Genomic DNA, 19,609 nt, shown 5'->3' with positions numbered 1-19,609 from the left:
GCGTCCTCAAAGACATCGCCGTTAAATATTGGCGGCATTCGCGGCTGATGGACGACGAACTGACCTGGGACGGCATAGTCGATCTGCGTCGTAGTTGAGGTCCTGATGTGTGTTCTCGCTGGCCTGGTTGTCGCTGGCAGCAGCCCGAATTCGGGTGAAGCACCTTGGAGTCGACGACTGGTGCGTTGGTGAACAGGAGTCAGCTCCGTGCGAGGCGCTTCGTCTCCAGCAACGCTATCCTCTTGACGCATGCGGGGTCACAACCCGCACCCTCCACCAAAAATGTAGCGTGTGGATAAAATAACGGGGCACTTTTAATTACTGGGCACACGGAGAGTCAAAATGGCGACCCAGCTGGAGCAAGAGGACCGGCAAGAGACCTTCGTCCTTCTCTTCGTCCAGTCCCGTCTCGCGCTAGCATCAGCGGGATTGACCGCGTCGCCACTGTAATAGACACCGCTACAATTATTCCTGACGTGCAGACCATTCATTTTTCCGTGATTTCCTTAACTTATACCTTGGTCCTTGCTATAAGGCGTGATTGGCCTCATATTTAACAACGCACAGCCTTTAAGTGAACTTAACATTTTCGCGTGGCTTATATTCTCATAAAAGGCACGAGTTATTGTCAGCTATTGGGTTATCACATCCCTAAAACATATTCTTTGACGTGACGTACATATTCGAAGCAAAGCCGCATTTGTTGTCTGCGCTGCAAAACGAACCAACCTCTTACAGTGCCAATGTCAGGTCTAAACGAGGCGACAATAAATAGAATTCACGTGTGCTGACGTGTTCGAAGGTGACAGTGGCGATGCTGCCGTCGCCGACGCCTGCAAGAGCGGCCAAGAAGCGCGCAGAACCACCTCCCCGGGTAGCTCTTGTTGGCGTTAGAGCGCTCTACCAAGACGCAGCTATTTTTTAAGTACCCTAAAGGTGCAATTTGCTTGCAGACATCACCATAACAAGTTGTAAAGAGAACCAAAATACTGCATGACCACCTATCAGCCACGCAGCGCTAATCCCGCAAACGCCGCGGAGAAGCGGTAGCAGGCGGCGCAGCGATCGCGAAGCTCGAGGCGTATACCGCCCAACACTGTACCGTTCAAAAGTGAAGTGAATTTTGTCAGAGCTGCAGTTCTGACGGCATGCGCTGATTTGTGAACTTTTCTGGAGCTCAAAACTTGGCAGCATCACCGATATGTATAGCGTACTTACATAGCACGGGCGCGGTACACCGAAAGAGCAGCGTGCACAAACACTTACGTACATGCTCGCTTACTCGGACAAAGCGGCTAACCGAACGGATTGCGGTAACCGCGGAGCCCCAGTTGGATCAGTCGCACTTGGGCGTACACTTTGCAAACCACTCGCTTCATCCGTTTGGACAGCGAAGCTGCTTGAAAATGCTATGCGGAGAATGAAGTGGCGAGCTGCCGAAAGCCATCGACAAGGACGCCATGTTTTTTTTTTGTTCGGTAGGGAACCATTGCGATGCCAGCGGCAACAACTTCAACAAAAAAAATCCAAAAATTAAAAATTAATGCTATCTGTTTCATATATGCTGGCTTATAATTTATATAACGTATGACCAGTTTACACTTTTATTTAGTTTTAGCATTTCAAGCAGCTTATGTGACTATTTGTTGTGTAGCGCTCATGCAGTAAGCGTCCCCCGAAATTCCACAATATCTCACGTCTAGCAATTGCATTTCTTAGACGGGAAAGCGTTCGCAGATGTCTGCTCGTGCTGCAGGCCGCTGTGCTTGTTCACCCAGCGCAAAAAAGTGCTTCCTGCTCCCTAGTTTTGCGCTGTAGGGTAAAAGTTCTAGTTGATTTTATTTCCTTCGTACCTATATTGACTCCGCTGACTCTTCTCCCGTCTTAAAGTGGCCTGAGATTTTCCTGCTAGCGTACCAGCCAGCGAAGCGTCGCATGCGCGCTTGTGCAGCGCTTGTGTGGAGTGACCTGGACTTGGAGCTAGATACAGTGTACAAACTAACAAAGTAAAGAAAGGCACATCCCAGACTAAAATCTCAACAGGAATACCGCAAAAACCTAACAGGAAATCCTGTCGTACGACAGAAAACTTTGTTGTGACAACAGAAGTCCTGTCGTTACGACAGACCCATCCGTTGTTACGACACACATTTCTGTCGTAACGACAAAAGTCAATTTTCGCAACGACAAGCATTCCTGTAGTTACAACAGAACTTCCATTTACGCTATTTTTCACAATGGGCAATAACAATCAAAACACGTGCAACTACCGATGGAACATCAGGATCACGACAAGACACGAATTCGGCACGACGGAACATCAAAATCAAGACAGGAATGCGAATCGCGACAGAACACCAGATTCCCGACACGGCAAGACTACGACAAGACGACAGTACGACACGCGAAAATACGACAAAACTACAGAATTTTTTTCTGTCGCCTTTTTCGACGGGGATTCTCCCATTCACAAACATGTCGTGGCTTAGTTTCAACTGAACGAACGAATTGCGACGACCCGTCGGCTGCCGGCGGACTAAACGCTGGGCAGACTAACTCTGCCGGAAGGTCTGCGAGCCGTGCAGTAGCGCAGTCAAGCCAAGTCATCTCTTCCTGGCGTCACACGAAAAGGCCACAGAAAATGGGCGAGGGTGCAGTGAGGAGGACAGCATTTTCGAATTGATTTTTCTACTAAATAAATTCGCGTAAACGCGCTCAGAATTGTCGAAACACGGCCTATGGACTCCGGACTACAATTTGCGCTAGTAATCCCGCAATGTTTACAAATCACATCAGTGTCCCTTTAACAGAAGCTTTTCCTGATAATGCGCTTTCGAAAACCACAAATTGTTGGCGGTCGCGGACGAAGTCTTTCACCCAATTCCTAATCTCCCCACCCTCAATTATGTTTTCCAATTTTGAAATAAGTTTGTTATGACCGACCCGATCGAACGATTTCGATAAATTAAGCAGTATTATATCTGTTTGGGAACAGTTATTACACAAAGGGCAAGGTCGTGAACAACCTCGGTAAGCTGGGTTACAGTTGATAATCCTTTCCCAAAGCCGTGTTGGTGGGGAGATAAAAGGTTGTTATTCTTTAGAAAAAGAGTTAACTGCTTTAAGATTATATGCTCGTGTACCTTGCGTGACGTACTGGTGAGCGATATCGGTCTGAAATTAGAGGGAACTGGTGTATCTCCCGTTTTGTGTATTGGTATTACCTTCGCTACTTTCCAATCGGATGGCAGTTTAGCTGTTTGGAGAGATTTGCGATATATAATACCGAGGTATTTACTGCACCACTCTGCATATTGTAGCAGAAAATGGTTGGCGATATCATCAGGACCATCGCGGACGATGATGATGACGGCGACGACGTTCTGTGTGCGCAAGCACAGCTATCACATGATCACTTTTCATACTCTTCAGTTCCCAGGTCGACGATAGAACTGGCGCTATAGAACCATAGAGAAAGAAATCTAGAACTGACTTCAAGTGTTCCGCCTGGAGCGCCTTATCTACCCCGCAGTGAGGCATGCATGGTCTCGCAGCCAGCCAGCGCCGAATCGCTACTCATCCTTCACCGTCCCGAGCTACGCCCCAGAGCTGCGCTGCGCTCTCCCACTGTACAGGCGCAGTGCGCGATGTCATCACGTGTCCTCTTATACCACCGCTCATCGTCCCCCCTAGAGCAGCCACTGAAGCAGCTATATACGCTTAGTGACGCTAGTCCCCTTTGGCGCTCACGCTCCGCTTTTAAATGCAGAGCATTTCAGTAACTCACGATGTCACCCGCGTTGACGTCCGTAGTCCGCACCGTCCCCTCCCTACTATATATATAAAAAAAATACTATCCGGCGCCCGGTTTCGATCCCTCGACCCTGCGGGCGGAACGCAATGTACATGGTGCTCTACCCACTGCGCCACAAAGCCGACACAGAATGGGACGCTACGAACGCGCCTTATATCGTTGATACTGCTGACGAGCGCTCTCTCGTCAGCAGTTGCCACAAGTGCAACAACATTAACGTAACGCAAACTACTTAACGTCGTGCGCCCCCGGAAATGCTCTGCATTTGATCGTGCCCCTCGCGAGGGGGATGTTTCACTGCGTTTTCTCTCGGTCGCGGGACCCGTGGCGCCATCTGGCGGAGGCGCGGCACAACTCGTAGCACTTTGAAAAGATGCGGCGCCAGTCAGCTGTGTGTGTGCGTGCCGCACTTGTACAAATGGCGAGTGCATTGGCTGTCCACAGAGCAAAGCATTCGTGCAAGTAAGCCGTTGCAGTCAGTCAGTCATTTTTTTTTTCTCTGCGCCGTGCGGCCGCTAACGGTGGATAAATAACTGGGTTGCGGGGAGCCTCTCCCATTTCCGAGATGATGAGCATGCGCTGTTGTATACCTCACCTTATGCAAGATTGCCTACTGGGGGGTAAACGAACGTCGCAAGAGTGTTTGAACCCCCTTGGGTTCAAGAAATAACTGCATTGTCCTATGCGCCGTTGGGGCTTCTGGTGCTCGGTGTGTATAAAGGGTCTACGACTGGCGCAATATGCCGTTGTCTCTATAAGGTTTTTATTGTTTATTCCCCGCACGGTGCAGCTGCGGCGCGCTCCTCACGTGGGCGGTGGATTTTTAGTTGGTAGTTATTTAACTGATTGAACTTCTTTAATGACTGAAAGGAGTGTGTTGATGAGCCATTTCTCTGTAAAGCGTTGTCTCATACACCCCTGCTGGTATGTGCTACTCTACGGATAGGTAACACTTCTCGATATGCTGGAAAGTACGCGTACGTGCTTCGGAGTATGCGCACAGATTTCTTGTGGTCGACCTTGCATGCTTCAGAAATCAAAGGAAAGAGCTACAGCGAAAAAGATTGATTGATTGATTGTAGGGTTTAACGCGCCGACGCAACGCAGGCGATGAGGCGCGCCGTAGTGGAGGGCTCCGGATTAATTTTGACCACCTGGGGATCTTTAACGTGCGCCGAAATCTCGTACACACGGGCGTTTTTGCTTTTCGCCTCCATCAGAAAAGCGGCCGCCGCGGCCGGGAATCGAACCCGCGACCTCGTGCTCAGCAGCGCAACGCCTTAGCCACTGAGCCACCGCGGCGGGTGCAGCGAAAAAGAGGAGACAGATGACCTCCTCCCGTGCAGAGGCTTCCAGGAAACACGAAAGGACTCACATGGTTCACTTTTACAACCATGGCTGCCTCACAGACGTAAAAATTCAGAGCTCTTCCACAGTCTGAAGTTGGAAGCCAGCGAAGCGGTAGCTATGGTAGGTTTTGGAGTGCCCGGATCATCTCCGCGTGCTTCTCCTTCAAACCGAACACCGATGCTTTTTCAATTCCCGCTCTTCTTTATCTGAGCGAACGACACGCGTTGCGTGTCTTCTCAATTCGCTGCAAATTTCGTCGAAAGACGACAGTCTTCTGCTGCCCCTTCCTCGTAAATCCCTGTCTTGTTTGTCTCCCTCGCCCACCTCTCTTCTCCTCACGTATGACTCCTCTTACGGCAAACATGGAGGAGGTTTGATAAAGTAAATTCCACTTTTTTTTTGCGTTCCACCACTCGCGCGCCATCCATTGTTACTGTTGGACTTCCGTTACTGTTGCTGTTCGTTACTGTTGGACTTCATTACTGCTGGACTTGGAATGCTGCCACGAGGTCTAGGCTCGCACGCGAGCCCTTTTTGTATTTTTTGGTCAAAACATTGTTTTCGAAAGGCATTTTTTATTTGCTCAAATACCATGCACACACCTATTTTCAAATAAAGAGCATGGCTATCGTAGCAGTTATGCATTGGTATTTTGTGACAAATATGCCCAATGTTTACTTTTGCTCAACAATGTTTACAAGTATGGACTATGGTTAAATATTTAGTGGTTTGGAAAGGTTTTGTCTACATAAACTTGTCGTTTAAGAATGTTTGTAACTTTTTAAAGAGGGTTCGGTGGTGTTAAGGAGGAACATTGTTGGTCCACGTACACGGAGGCGCTGTGCTGTAAAAATAAAAATAAAGCAAAAATAGCAAAAAGCTGTGAAAATAAAGCAAAGCTATATGCGTTGGCGACATGCATTGCACTGCCAGATCATTGTGAAAACCATAGCGTGGGGTCGAAGGTTTCTGTGCAAGTAAAATGGGCAAACCTAATCAAGATTGAGTAATAAAACAGCACGGGAAACGGGACTACAGAAAGGGCAGACAGACAGGGCGCTTTTAAGCAATTATCGGAAAACGCGGCAGCATTGGAATTTCCAGTTGATATCGTTCCAGCTAGGAATGCTACATTTATCATTAGGCAGAGATAAAATGTTGGCGCGAAAAAAGCCAGCACTTAATCGCCTCGTGCGGGCTGCGAACAAACACTTCATCCTCAAAGCCACCCATTTTTTTACAACTAAATAAGCTAGCGGCACTACTGTGGTGTAGATTACCTCTTCTTGTGGCCAGTTGTCTATGATTAGCTTTCAGATTTGCTTAGAATCAGAAATGCTATTGGAAAAACACGCCTATAAGGGACGTCAGTACGCAAAGAAAATAAGCTTTTCGGAATCGGCTGGAAGCAGGTTATATTTAGCCCTCTGTGTGTAAAACTGCACAACATTTCTGTGCAGCATCTGAACAAGCATGCCGCCTGGTAACTACTGCCTCCCTGACGAAATTTGGTGCATTATTTTCGAGTACTTGGACGCCGAGTCTCTCCTCGCCATTGAAAGAAGTGATCTACTCTCTTGGAATGTTTTGGCTGAGTGGAAGCTGCGCCGCCGTGTCACCCTGAGCCCGCACTCGGACGCTGCCCAACTGGAAGCCTTCGCGGCACATGTTCGTTCGGATGATGTGGATGTTCTGCGCCTTACGGATTGCCTCGTTATGTGCCCAGTGAGACTGCTTCAGTGCATATCTATCTTCAAACAACTAAAGGAACTGTATTGCGTCAACTGCCAGCTGAGCTCCAGTGCTCTTTTCAAAGTTGTCGCCGAATTTCTGCCTACCTTGGTACGACTTGAATGGTCGTTGTTCGACGAGGCCGCCTCTACCCACGTTGCGGACACTTATACTGGAGGTCGTCTGCCAGTAACCAACGTGCGCCGCATGTACGTGGAAATCGCGGGAGGCCGGGAAAGCTACGCGCCCCTGATGGCTAGCCTGTCCTGCTGCCCACGTCTGGACGAACTGCACGTGCACAACACCGGTGCTAACCAGCTGGTTGCCATCGATGTTTTTTGCAAGTCGACGCACCATCGAGGGCAAATTCGTGCCTTCACGTATACGAGTCGAGAGGTAGATCGACGAACAATGACCCTGCTGTGCACGCTGAGATGGCGCGGCCAACGAACATCAACTGATTGCCGCCTCAGTGCTTTACTTTGCGGCAACGTCACTTACTGTATGCATCCAATTAATTCTTCAAACTGTCTGTGCCTGCCGGAAGTTATGGGGGCTTCCGAGCTGTCGGACCGGAGCCTACAACAAGTGGTACTTTGTGTCAAGATCAAAGACGACGCTCCGACAGCCCTGTCGCAAGCAGCACGTGGGTCCCTGTGGTGCCGCCTAAAAGCTCTGACAATCGCCTTGGTGCCTCCCTATACGATACAGTACATAGGTTCCCCCTATATTGGGCCAGAGTACACTTTCCCACTTACCGCTTTGTTTGCCGCTTGCAGCGTGCTGACAGAGCTCAACCTTAACTTAGTGCATTTCACAGCAGACATAGACTGCTGCGAAATTATTGCTACCGCGGGCAAACGTCAGCTGCGCGCCATTTCACTCGCCCCTTGCGGCATGCAGTCAACGGAGTCGGTGTGCCGGCTGGCTGTGTCGTGCCCGATACTGGAAGAGCTGGACGTGCGCGGTTTCCATGATGTTTTTGGTCTGCCTTGTGATATTTGCCGCTCACCTTTCCAAGGAATCAACGAAGAGACCATGGCGGTACTACACCAAGAGACGAGACTCCACAGTTTGGGACTCCACATTTTCGGTATGCGCTCGTTAGATTTTTTGGTGAACTGCAGAGTGCAACGGCTCCAGGTTTGTTGGTGCGGGAAGGGCAAGCTTTGTTCTGGTCACAGATCGATTGGACAATTGTTGAGTGTGAACCCATACTTGCGTTCACTCACGTTTGCCTGCTCCACTGTCGCCTTAAAAACATGGTGCTCAGAGCTAGACTTGGGAGCGCGAACGTTGCAACGCCTGTGCATCGTTTCGAGCGTACGGGAGGCGCGTGAATCCACCAAACGGGTAGTCCTAGACTTCGCAAGAAGCCATCCATCCTTGGAAATTGTGCATGCACATTACGTAGATGAAGACAGGTTGGAACAGCGGATCACATGGATTCGAAGGTGGCGTGACGACCTTCTTGAACTGGAACTGTCAGATGGCGCGTTTCTTTCCGACGCGCCGTGCATACTCGACTGTTGCCTCTCCACTTTCATCGGACTCAAGAAGCCCCATAACTAAATGGGCGCAATGTGGTACTGACGCGTTACGGACACTAGGGTAATTTGACGAGCTTTTTCTGGGAGCAGAGTTCTGGCTTTTAAAAAAAATCTTGTGTCGCATTCATATTCACGGTCGAAATTCATATTCACGGCTGTCGAAAGTCACATTCATATTCACGGCTGTCGAAAGTCTTTCCCCTTGTGTTTGTCATCTTGCTACCGGTACCATCGTCATCTATAGTTTCAAATAAACTAGATTGCTTACTGGCAGCTTCATTGACACTGGTTTTTTTTTTTTCGGGTAGATCACTGTTTCTTGTGATTTTTTTTTTGTGCGCGTATGGTGGAGTTGCATATGAAAAACGAGACATGCGAATCGGTTCCTTGTGTGCCTGTTCCCGGCGGTTGGAAGGTCTATCGATGATGTGCTGATAAGCTGGGATCTGGTTGACCGCAAACCCGCAGTGCAACTTCTTGTCGATCATACAATAAGGGCAACAGGAGATTACAGAAGCCCTAATTTCAACTCGTCATCTTGGGTAGAAGCTGCCTAATAGGCTCTGTTGTGTCGCGTCCTCCCGGCTGACAAAATGGATGTGCGTGCGTTTGCAATTTCGACGTTTAATGTCGTGTGACGGCAACAGCTCTTAGTTCCGCCTGTCTTTCTTTTTTGGCTCCCCATTGTGTCATATTGATAACTGGCGCTGAAGGAGTGGTTCATGTTTAACACTTCTAAACCTGGTTGTCATGCGCGAAAGCAGACTATGCACACACTCAAAACCAAACATTGAACTACCACTCTGTCGAAACGAGGACAATTGGGAACGCGAAACTTTCCAAAATAAAAGCGAACACCAAACGAACCAGCCAAGAAGCGAGTGGATCCTATTGGTCGCGAGTATGACGTAAGGCTGCACCCTCTTTATGCGTACACCTGTTTCTTATCGGGACGGTTTACTTCACTGCGAATGCGCTCTGTAGTGCTTTACTGATACTGGCATTTCATGGCTTTCCCCAGCGTGCAACATGTTTCTTAGTAAGCATGCAGAGAAAGTTGGCTTTCCTGCACACGACGGGCTTTATAGATAGCGACCGTCCCATAGCAGCCAGCGACAATTCTAGCCAGCGTGCCGAAAAATTGCTTTGTAAGGGCGGCGCACTCTGAAAGGTGGTGCTAAATTTTATCCCCAACCTCACCAGCTTCGCTTCACTCGCAGTGCGACCTGCGACTGCTCGCATAAAATGTAGCGGTCGTACCAATCAATACCGATGGTACCGATCACTACCTATATTAGCGGCCAACATCGACAATTCACGATCCAGTCTAGACCAGCTTCTTAGCGGGGCAAAGTTCAACGTGCACAAGTAAACCACATTTCTGTCATATGTGCCCGCTCAACTGGCATTCTTTATTTTCGAGCTAACGTCATGGTGCTAGGACTGTGGTCCTTCGTGAAGGAGGCTTACCTCGTCAATAGAACTTGAACTTTAGAGACTCTTAATCCCTAACGCCATCCCCTGCTTCCCCAAGCTCACTGGCAGCTCCTTGTGTAATAAATTTATTCATTCATTTATTTTCAAGCATTTCTGTTCAGTTAAACATTCAGGAACTTTATTGACTTTGGCTTTACGTTGAGAAGCTTTCTTTTTGCGTGAAGGTGGTCTATGCACGTGAAAAAGTTCATTTACAGTAAATGCTTGCATTTGTGTGAAGCAGCTCTAACAGGGCCATTCTGGGCGTGGAGGTGCCGGATAATGTTCTTCCAGCGAAGGGAACACTTATTGAGGGCAACCCATGCAACGGATGCGGCGTTTTCACCATAGCTGGAGCTATTCTTTCCGGATTTCCCCAGGGAAGACTTACAAGACCAACAAATGGAAAAGCTGGGTGTGACAATCGTACCCGTTCAATGCCTGCGATATATCTTCGGAATATCTTGTTCAGCCACTGACCCCGTACCGAAGCGATGGAACACGGTGAAAAGAAGCTCCTTTTACCGTGCGGGTACCGGTCTTGCTCAGCTGAACGCAACAAATACCATCGCGTACGATATGTTTACGGAAAGTAAGATTAAAAAATTAGAGCCCTGCCACTCTGTGAAAACGCATGACCTGCGAAGCTGCACGCCCTCCACGGAATGCACGAAACAAAACACGTTTGTTCGTAATATACGACTGAAAATACTTCTGAGTAAATTATCTGAATTAAATTTGGAATGACCCGATCTTTATCCTAGTTGACAAACGGAGAGCTGTCTCTCTGCCTCCCGCGTCGTCGGCGTCTTACTGCTTGTGTAACACGCCAACTCAATCCACTACACCAATGAAGACACCGGACCGGTTGTATTGGGCTGTTTGACGGACACGTTTAAACCTCAGTAAGGGCATGAAACCTTTACCTGCGCGTGCCATTCCCGCCCCCTTTTCCTTTACTCCCGACCCGTGCACGCATAAACCGGAAACCGGTCATGAGGGGGTGCTTCGGAGGGAAAGACACTGTCGAATATGTCGCGCTGAAAGCCTTAATTAAGTTGAATGAGGGATGCTCGCCCACGTCGGCGTCCCAAGGGGGCCAGTTGCTGTTTATTCGATACAGATTCGCAGCTACTCGACCAGCTGGAACTTGAGGCAGCAACGGCGGCGACAGCGGCTTTCTGTTGTTTTCACGCATATTCCCGCTTTTGTTCGGGCTGACGCATCTCCAGTTTCCGCTCTTCTTCCTTCAAGCGAACGACATGCGTCCGTCCCGTAGCGAGTTAAAACCTCGAAAACCCCGAACTTTATTCTAGCGTACACACGTGGGTGTCCCTTTCGCTGCCCAGTGATAGGCATCTTATTGTCTGTGCAAGCCAGTCCATCCCAGACCCAAACCGCTTGATTGTGGAGGGCTGCTGACAGGGAACATTGAGCCATGAGACTCCCGTATTCACCACAACGATGGGTATCTCATCGGGAGTGGCATTAAGTCTGCCTGTGCGTGCATGCCCCCTCCCTCAAGTTCAACCGGCAACTTGTGCACGCCTAAACCGGTGGCCGGGGATGGACGCATAATTAGGCCTGAAATACACCGGCAAAGGGATGGAGAAAGACTTTACTTGTGACCAGACTAAGATCTATTATCATTCTTCCGCCATAATAATCATGACCCGCTGGTCTACGAGGGCCACTGACGCGACAATGTCACTCGGAATGGCTTTCAAGCTAAATAAGAATTATTTGCTCACGCTGGAGTTCCAACGAGGCAAGTTGCTTTCAACCAGCAGGGACCCGAAGCTAGAGGGCGAAATGGAATTTGAGGCGGCAACTGCCGCGGCTACACTCTCGGCAGCTGCGGTGGCAGCATCTTTCGCGCGTTTTACACCCTTTCGCGCTGCTGGTCGCTGTCAGCCCACTGCCCAACTTGTGAAAGGCGCATCGGTGGTGTCGAGGGGTATAACCATCGTGATAACCGTTCTGAAAGACGGGTCGGCGGTGGCGAGGAGGAGCCCCGGAGCGGCGCCGAGTAAATCGGCTTCAACGGAATAAAAAGGGGGGAGGGGTGGTTTTGAGACATACTGCTTCGCATAAAAAAAACTTGCAAGTGATTTTTTAGCCTATATTTTCACGAAAGCGTTTCTTTTGAATAGGTTTGTGGCCGAGCCTTCTGCCGACGTCGACTATAACTTACAATCTCCACATCAGACTCACTGCAGCAACTTTTCCCAAAATCGCTATCCATGCTGCTGCGACAATGCTTCCACAGAAGCCGAAGGCCAACCAGAACAGCGGGTGAATGTTACGATGCGCGCTCATTTTTGTGTTTTTGGTGTCATACTCCTTGCTATAAAACTCGTCGTAAGTCATTGGGAATCGACCGCGCACCGAGTGTTTCTTCCAGTTCTTTTTTGTTTTCTAATACACTATATGAAGCAGCTCGCGCCAAGAGCTTTTTAGTATTTATTTCTTGTGGTCCATGCTATGTAACAAAACTATCTGAACATTTCTTCGTGCTTTGTTCATTTATTTATTAAAATACTCTCAAAGCCCGAAGGCGTTACAGAGAGGAGTGGTTACATTTCATACAATATTAGTTACAGCCGTTTTGAATGATGTAGGATGTGGAATGCTGGCGATGGAGGCGGGGAGGTGGTTCCAGTCGTCGCAGGTCTTGGGAATGAACGAGTGAAAGTAGGGGTTGGCGCGACACTGAGGAACCCCTACCTTGAACCTGTGATCGTTTCGTGCGGAGTTGTAGGATGGAGCAGAAATGAGAGCCTGTTTTAGAATGGGGTTAGTAAAGTAAATCTTATGAAAGAGGCACAAGCGCGCAATTTTCCTTCTAGCAGCGAGGTCACTGAGTTTAAGAGAAGATTTAATTGACGTGATGCTAGCGGTTCGTGAGTAGTTTGTGACAATGAATCGAGCAGCCCGGTTCTGAATGGCTTCCAAGGATGAAGACAACACCAATGATGATTTGGGATGAGGGCCCCAAATCGATGATGCATACTCTAATTTAGATCTAACAAGGGTTTTATATAGCAAGAGTTTTAAAGACACTGGAGCAAGAGCAAAATTACGGCGCAAGAAGCCAAGCATGCGGTTAGCATTATTGGCAACATAATTAATATGTTCATGCCATTGCAGATTAGTGGTAATGTGGACGCCAAGGTACTTATAAGAAGAGACAGAAGATAAATGCACATTGTTAAGTTCGTACGGAAATAGCTCAGAAGGGTTATACTGCTTAACGCCAGAAGAAACTCTCATTATTTTACATTTGTTAACGTTAAGTTGCATCAGCCAATTTTTGCACCAAGAAGATACTGTATTAATGTCACGTTGGATAGAGACGGAATCTTCCGGGTTAGTTATTTGACGATAAATCACGCAATCAGCAGCAAAAAGTCTAATTGTAGAAGAAATAATGTTAGGAAGGTCATTAATGTAAATTAGGAAGAGTAAGGGACCTAACACAGAACCTTGCGGCACCCCAGATGTTATGTGTTGCAACGGTGAGTTACAATTTATCTGTGATTTACAGTCGCAATGAAACCCGTGGAACCCTATGGAAGGCATTAGAAAAGGGGTAGAAGTAAAGGGCTAGCAGCGCGAAAATCGCCCGCCAAAAGCGTCCATGGGCGCTTTTTGCGGACGATAGTCCGATGGGTGCGTGTTCGGTAAATGCCAGCCGGGTGCGTGCTTTCGCAAACCTAGTCAAGGAGGAATTTCGTGTTAAAAATCTCTTGTATAAGCACACCGTCGAGCCAAGAGAAGGCGTGAACTCCCCTCCACCCCCAGCCGCGAGAAAGATTTGACCGATTGATTAATTGATTGATTGTACGGTTTAAGCGCAGACGCTACGCAGGCGATGAGGCGCTCCGTAGTGGAGGGCTCCGGATTCATTTTGACCACCTGGGGAACTTTAACGTGCGCCAAGAGAGAGAAATAATTATTTATTGGAGAGTTTAACTCCAACCCAAACAGGAGCTGGCTACTCCAGGCATTGGAGTATACAAAAGGAACAATAATTGCCCAAAGGAACCACAAGGTTAGATTAAGTACACTGAGACAGCAGCGGCTGAAAGATCGCATGCGCACTCAGTAACTACTTGCTCTGTATAGTACACAAGCACACACACATATATATATATACATGATTCCTTACAGCAATGTAATATAGTCCAAAAAAACCTATATACATCTATTTACAAACAATACAAAATATCCCCGATGCGACACAGATACTTTCGCCAATATAGATACACCCTTGTGTGTTTCCACACCCATTCAAAGGAATGTGAATGTACACGCATTTAATAGCGTTCGCACATCTTCATCACTTGAAAAAGCTCCCTTAAGGCAAGGAAGGCTTTCGTTTGGTTGCGTACATTGTCCCACGGACCAAACAGTTTCGGCAAAGATAGGGGTGTCCGAGATAGCAGGCTAAGCTTGTCACTTAATTTTTTTCCGCTCAGTCGCATATACAGGGCATTTAAGCAGGACCTGACGCACATCTTCAGTTTGGTGTCCACAAACACAGCAGGTGTCATCAGCAAATCGAATACGGTAAAGGAATTTCTTGGTGTAGGCTACGTCAAGACGAAGGCGATGTAATAACGTGTCGATCGAACGACCGAGATGAGACGCACACGGGTATACGCAAGGTACGGGTCCACTTGGTATAACAGCGATGAACGATATTTATCGGTCAACCTGGTTTCCAAAGTAATTTGTGTCCTTAGTTTGTACAAATAATTTTTCACATCGCCTCTAGTAAAAGGCGCGGTGCTACACGTGGAATTTGAATGAGCGGTTGCTGCTAGTTGGTCAGATCGTGAATTTCCACTTATTCCTATGTGCCCGGGAATCCACTGAAATGTTATTCTCTGAGTTTTTAAATGCAGAGCATTTCTTAGCCTCGCCTCTTCCTGCGTCGGACGGCGTCCACAGCTCCGCGTCCGCAGCAGGTGCGCCTCTCCACCTTCCCTCCTCTCTCTCAACAGCAGCTGGCGCGTGCATGTGTCGTAGTCAGCCCGTTCGCTCCGTCGCGGTCTCGGCGTAACACGTGCGTGATAGCAGAGCGGTGGGGCGTGGAAGGGCGCGCGCTGCTTGCGCATGCGCGCTCTCCCCCCCGTACTGCTCTCCCTCTACTGCGCGCGCTGCAAATATAAAGCAGCTAGCGGTCACTCGTGCTTCAGTGACTGCGTTGCTCCTTCCTTTCTTGATTGACGCTCGCTCCCACGTTTACTCGTGTCTGCTCCTCCAGCATCACGGCAGAAGCGATGGAGCAACACTGCCTTCAACCAGTACTGAGGCCCCAATGCTCTGCATTTACTCGTGTTCCCCTCGCGGGAAGGCGTGGGAATTTTTTTCTTATTTCAGTTGCCATCACATCAAAGATGTGTCTTACCAAGAGATTGTGATGACTGTAAGCCGCAATTGGATTTAGGGCTTGAAAAGCCACTTTTGAATCTGTGAGAAGTGCCCATTTAGTCGGTTAAGTCATGGTAGCGATAAATTTGACTGCAAGATAAATTGCGTAAAGCTCTGCAGCCGTCGACGATGGGGGGTGCCAGAGCTTGACCCCCTTATCGATGTGGAGGCTCGGTATTGTGAAAGCTGGCCACGACGAGGAGGTTGTCAACGATCCATCGGTGTATATATGTACATAATCAGCACAACTTTCATGCATGTAATTGAGCGCCAGCTGCCTTGCTGCCACTGTAGATATAGATAATTTTTTGGGCATGCCGGGTATATCAGCACTGGTGTCAATGCAGGGAACAGTCCATGGAGGCAACGCAGTGTTGTGTTGCTATTGAGACACAGGGGGCATAGCAATGACATCACCAAAAGTGATGTGTTGCTATTGAGACTCCAGGGGGCATAGCAATGACATCACCAAAGATGGCCTGATGAACCTTTGACGCTGAACGCTGTTGAAGGCGGGAAACCAAAGGGTGCGAGTCATGCTGCGTAGTCAGGCCCAGGTAATGGCGGTGCACCTCCTGCGCTCGCAAAGCATTTACAGGTGGCTCTCTTGCTTCCGCGAGAACCATATTTCCCGACGTTGGCCTGGGCACTCCGAGGCAGTAACGGAGGCCTCCGGTTACCGATGCTTGCAGTCGCTGCTCTTGACAATTTGACAGACCATGCAGAACAGGTATAGCTGCCTTAAGGGGAGCAGAACAGAACAGGCATGCAGAACAGGTTCGACTGCATGCTGCACTTGTCCGTCAGGACAAATGCAGCATGCAGTCGAAGCATAAAATCGGACGAACAACCCCACCGAGTGCCTGTGAGATAACGCAAAAACATGGAACACACGTGATGCCCTTTCCTGCTGATAATCCATATGTCGGCACCATGTGAGCCGGAACCGCGAACACACGGGCGGTTTTTGTTTTTTTCCTGCATCAGAAAAGGACCGCGAAAGAGACGAAATAACAACGACTGCAGCCTGAGCAAACGCATACAATGGAGAATTGGAGAATTCGAGACCACATGCAGTGCAAGCCGGTGCAGTGGCGTCGGAAAGAAGCAAAAAAAGCCAAACAAGCAATACCAAATTCGGCACGCGGAATCGCTATCTATAAAGTCAGTCGTGCGTTTTGGGTGGACTACAGGCGACATCAGTGAGGGTCTGAAAGCTTTGCTTTAATAAACATTCCTCATCGCTTTTACCTAAATTATGAGTGACGTCTAGGCCGCGTGCTAAAAGCCTTGGCTGGCAATGGACTTTCGTAGGGCTGGAATAGCGAGTTAATTTTTGCAATTGTTAGCCTGCACTTTTCGCGGACCCTAATTTGCACGTCAGGACCCGGACCCTGATTTAAACAAACTCTTTCCAGCTGCCATGTGCCGTCACGCTACCGGTAACGTGCGCGCCGCACTGCTTATTCCCTCCTGGCATTTTTTTATCCTTCGTAATATTGAACTGCTTCTGATGAAACTTGAAACTTGTAAGACCTCGCACTTACACGGGCTGCACAACAAACCACACGTACGGTGCACTCATTCATTTGTGTTGGTAAGAAAAAATAAGAATCTGATTGATTCTACTTCAGTGTATCGCGATCGGTGTTATAAATACTGGGTGCCCGTTATCCATTCAATTTTCCGTTTGTGATATACCTATATACCGGGTGTCCCAGATGTCATGCACCAAGATCTTAAAAAAGAGCAATGGCGTTACTCGAAGAAAACCTGTTTCCAGTAGAGCGGAGTAGCGGCCAGTGATTTTTTCGTTAGTGAAATTTAGTTAATTATAATTAATCATCTAACTCGTGAAATACTGCCCTGATCATTAAAGTATCATTGCGGCACTCGTAGGTACCGCGAGAGGCATCTAAATGCGGCATCTTCAGCGAGGAACTAAATAAGTACTCATTTATTCTAATGATAAAGAAACCCCGCGAAATATGAAAAAATACTACGTGACGGCACTCCCACCCCTCTCTGGGCTTGTTTAACGAATGTGATGATGAGCGGTGTTGTCTACCCGCTCGGCATGACTTTGTCCGTCTTCCCACGGACATGGTAAGGTTGATAAGAAGGGATGTTCCTCTACTTGTTGGAGACCGACGAGCGACGCGATATTGCGGTTCAATATTGGTACTAGCCCGGCACTTGCGGGGAGATGAAGAAAGAAACTTCATACGCCGCGCCCTTCCCTTAGACCTACCGAAGAGGTAGCAAACCACTCTTATTTGCGAACATAATGTGTAGAATTGAACAAAGAGAACATATTGCAGTAAAAATATCAATTGTATTCGAAAAAAATTAGTATTGCTGTGGTTCGAACTCAAGCCGTTCACTTCACAACTTGTGACTGTACCACTGCGTAAGCCCAATGCCAAACGCTGGAGTTCTTTTAGCAGTTAGCCAAAAAAAAAAAAAAAAACAGGAGGAGTGACCAAAGGAACAGAAAAAAAGAACCAGTACGTGGCGGTCGGTGCGTACCGGGCTTGTACCTACCTGGGGACGGAATGTCACTCGATCGACTCTCTTCTCATTATAACAGGAGGTTCATGATTATGCTACTCACCCATGACACAGACGCGTATGCCGACGTGGATATTTTAATCACTTACGGGTAAGTTGACTCTCCTTCTGGTGTTTCGTTGTTTGGCGCTGTTTATTATCTGTAATACCATACCAACTCGCCCAATATTTAGTCTTGACGTTGGGAATATTTCAAATAACAATACGGCAAAGTGGGCCTGGCACCTGAAGGACAAAATTTAGTTGTGCGTTGCGCACTGGTTGCGCTTGAGACCTCGGCTAGTTTTGTACTTATACCAAGACAATGCACGCGCTTGTACTCAGGATCAGTGAACGATGCGTTCCGTACCGAGGCAGGTGTTCTCTTGTCCTGCACACTGTAATTGCAGCAATAGTTGTGTCATGGGTGAAAGGCATACGCTAGACCAGGGCCGGCACGTGTTAAAAATATTGGTGCGAGGAGATTTGCCGGTGCAGCTCGGCTATGAACTGACGTAGCTGGGTAATGCAAAAAGCTGGTGGCGAAAGTGGCGAAAGTGGACGAAGACAGACGAGGCTCCGAACCTGGCGAACGATCGCGAGCTTCAGTCAACTCCGGCTGTTTGTTCTATATCCCCACAAATAAACCAGCGTTCAACCTTCTTCCCTGTAACAGTTTGATTGAACAGAACTGCTGCAACCTGCTGCGATGATTCAGGCGTGACCATAACTACGGTCTCACTTTTGGCAGTCCATTGGAACCTTCTCAAGTCTTTGGGGGAGGTCCACTGCATTCGCGTCCCCTTCTGTCGGTGGCCCGTAGCGTTGACAGTAGCTCTAACATATGTCAAAACAACTTGCAACTTGGTTTACCTTAGGGTGTCCCGTTTCCTATATAGAATACTTTAGGAGATGGCTGTGTAGGCCGACAGAGTTTCTTACGAATGCATACTAGGACGAAATCTAATGCAAGTGTGTAGGCCAGCCGCACTCCAATGAGCATGGCTTCGTGGAGCGCAGGGGGTTGTTCTTAAACGCCTGTCATGCCTTGCTTAAACAACTTCGGATGTTTTTAGTGGCCGCAAATCCCGCCATAATGCTGAGAAAATATCAGTTAAAATTATTTTGTGTTAGTTAAAGTGTAGCTTAGAAGACTCCTTCGTCAAGAGTTTTTTGAAAAGCTTTATGCAACACAAACAAGAAAAAACTTCGCCATTTCGCGGCGAATGCGAGCTGCAGCTCATCTAGAAGGAGGAAGGGGGGGGGGGGGGAGTGGTTATTCTTTGTTATATCTTGTTTTATTTAAATTTTGAATGCCCAACACCCCTGGACGTTACCTAGTTACGCTCTTTCTTGCTTTGCGGCCCTCTTTTGATCTCTGACTTTGATTTACAGGCTTTACATTCCGACTTAATGACATACGGGATTTTACGAGGTGGGTCATCTAGCGCTATCGCGCTGAAAGATACTGTCCCTGGTGCTTCTTTGCTCGTCATGAGCCACATGAGGCCACGTTGCAAGCCAGGCCAAATAAACTGCAAAGTGTAATGGCGCCTCCCATCACAGCACGTGACCGCATCGGTAGATTTTCGGTCTTACCCTACCTAGTTTCAGAAATAATTCTTTCGAAAACGACCTTAAACGTTGCAAACTCAACAAAACAATTAAAGCAATGACCCCTCGAACTTAAGCCTGCGAC

At 48.2% G+C, this 19,609-nt stretch overlaps 1 protein-coding gene across 1 annotated transcript; it reads left to right on the top strand.

Annotated features, from left to right (window-relative positions):
- Positions 1 to 6,432: 6,432 nt before the first annotated feature.
- Positions 6,433 to 8,576, top strand: LOC144170180 (uncharacterized). The gene has a single exon (XM_077699804.1). It carries the CDS (start codon positions 6,638 to 6,640, stop codon positions 8,465 to 8,467), a length of 1,830 nt encoding a protein of 609 aa, XP_077555930.1. The 5' UTR covers positions 6,433 to 6,637; the 3' UTR covers positions 8,468 to 8,576.
- Positions 8,577 to 19,609: the final 11,033 nt, after the last annotated feature.

Source organism: Haemaphysalis longicornis, unplaced genomic scaffold (assembly GCF_048455015.1).
Source record: "Haemaphysalis longicornis isolate Haplotype H1 unplaced genomic scaffold, Haemaphysalis longicornis Haplotype H1 scaffold_1, whole genome shotgun sequence".
Classification (NCBI taxonomy): Eukaryota; Metazoa; Arthropoda; class Arachnida; order Ixodida; family Ixodidae; genus Haemaphysalis; species Haemaphysalis longicornis.
This window is presented reverse-complemented; position numbering and strand designations above follow the sequence as displayed.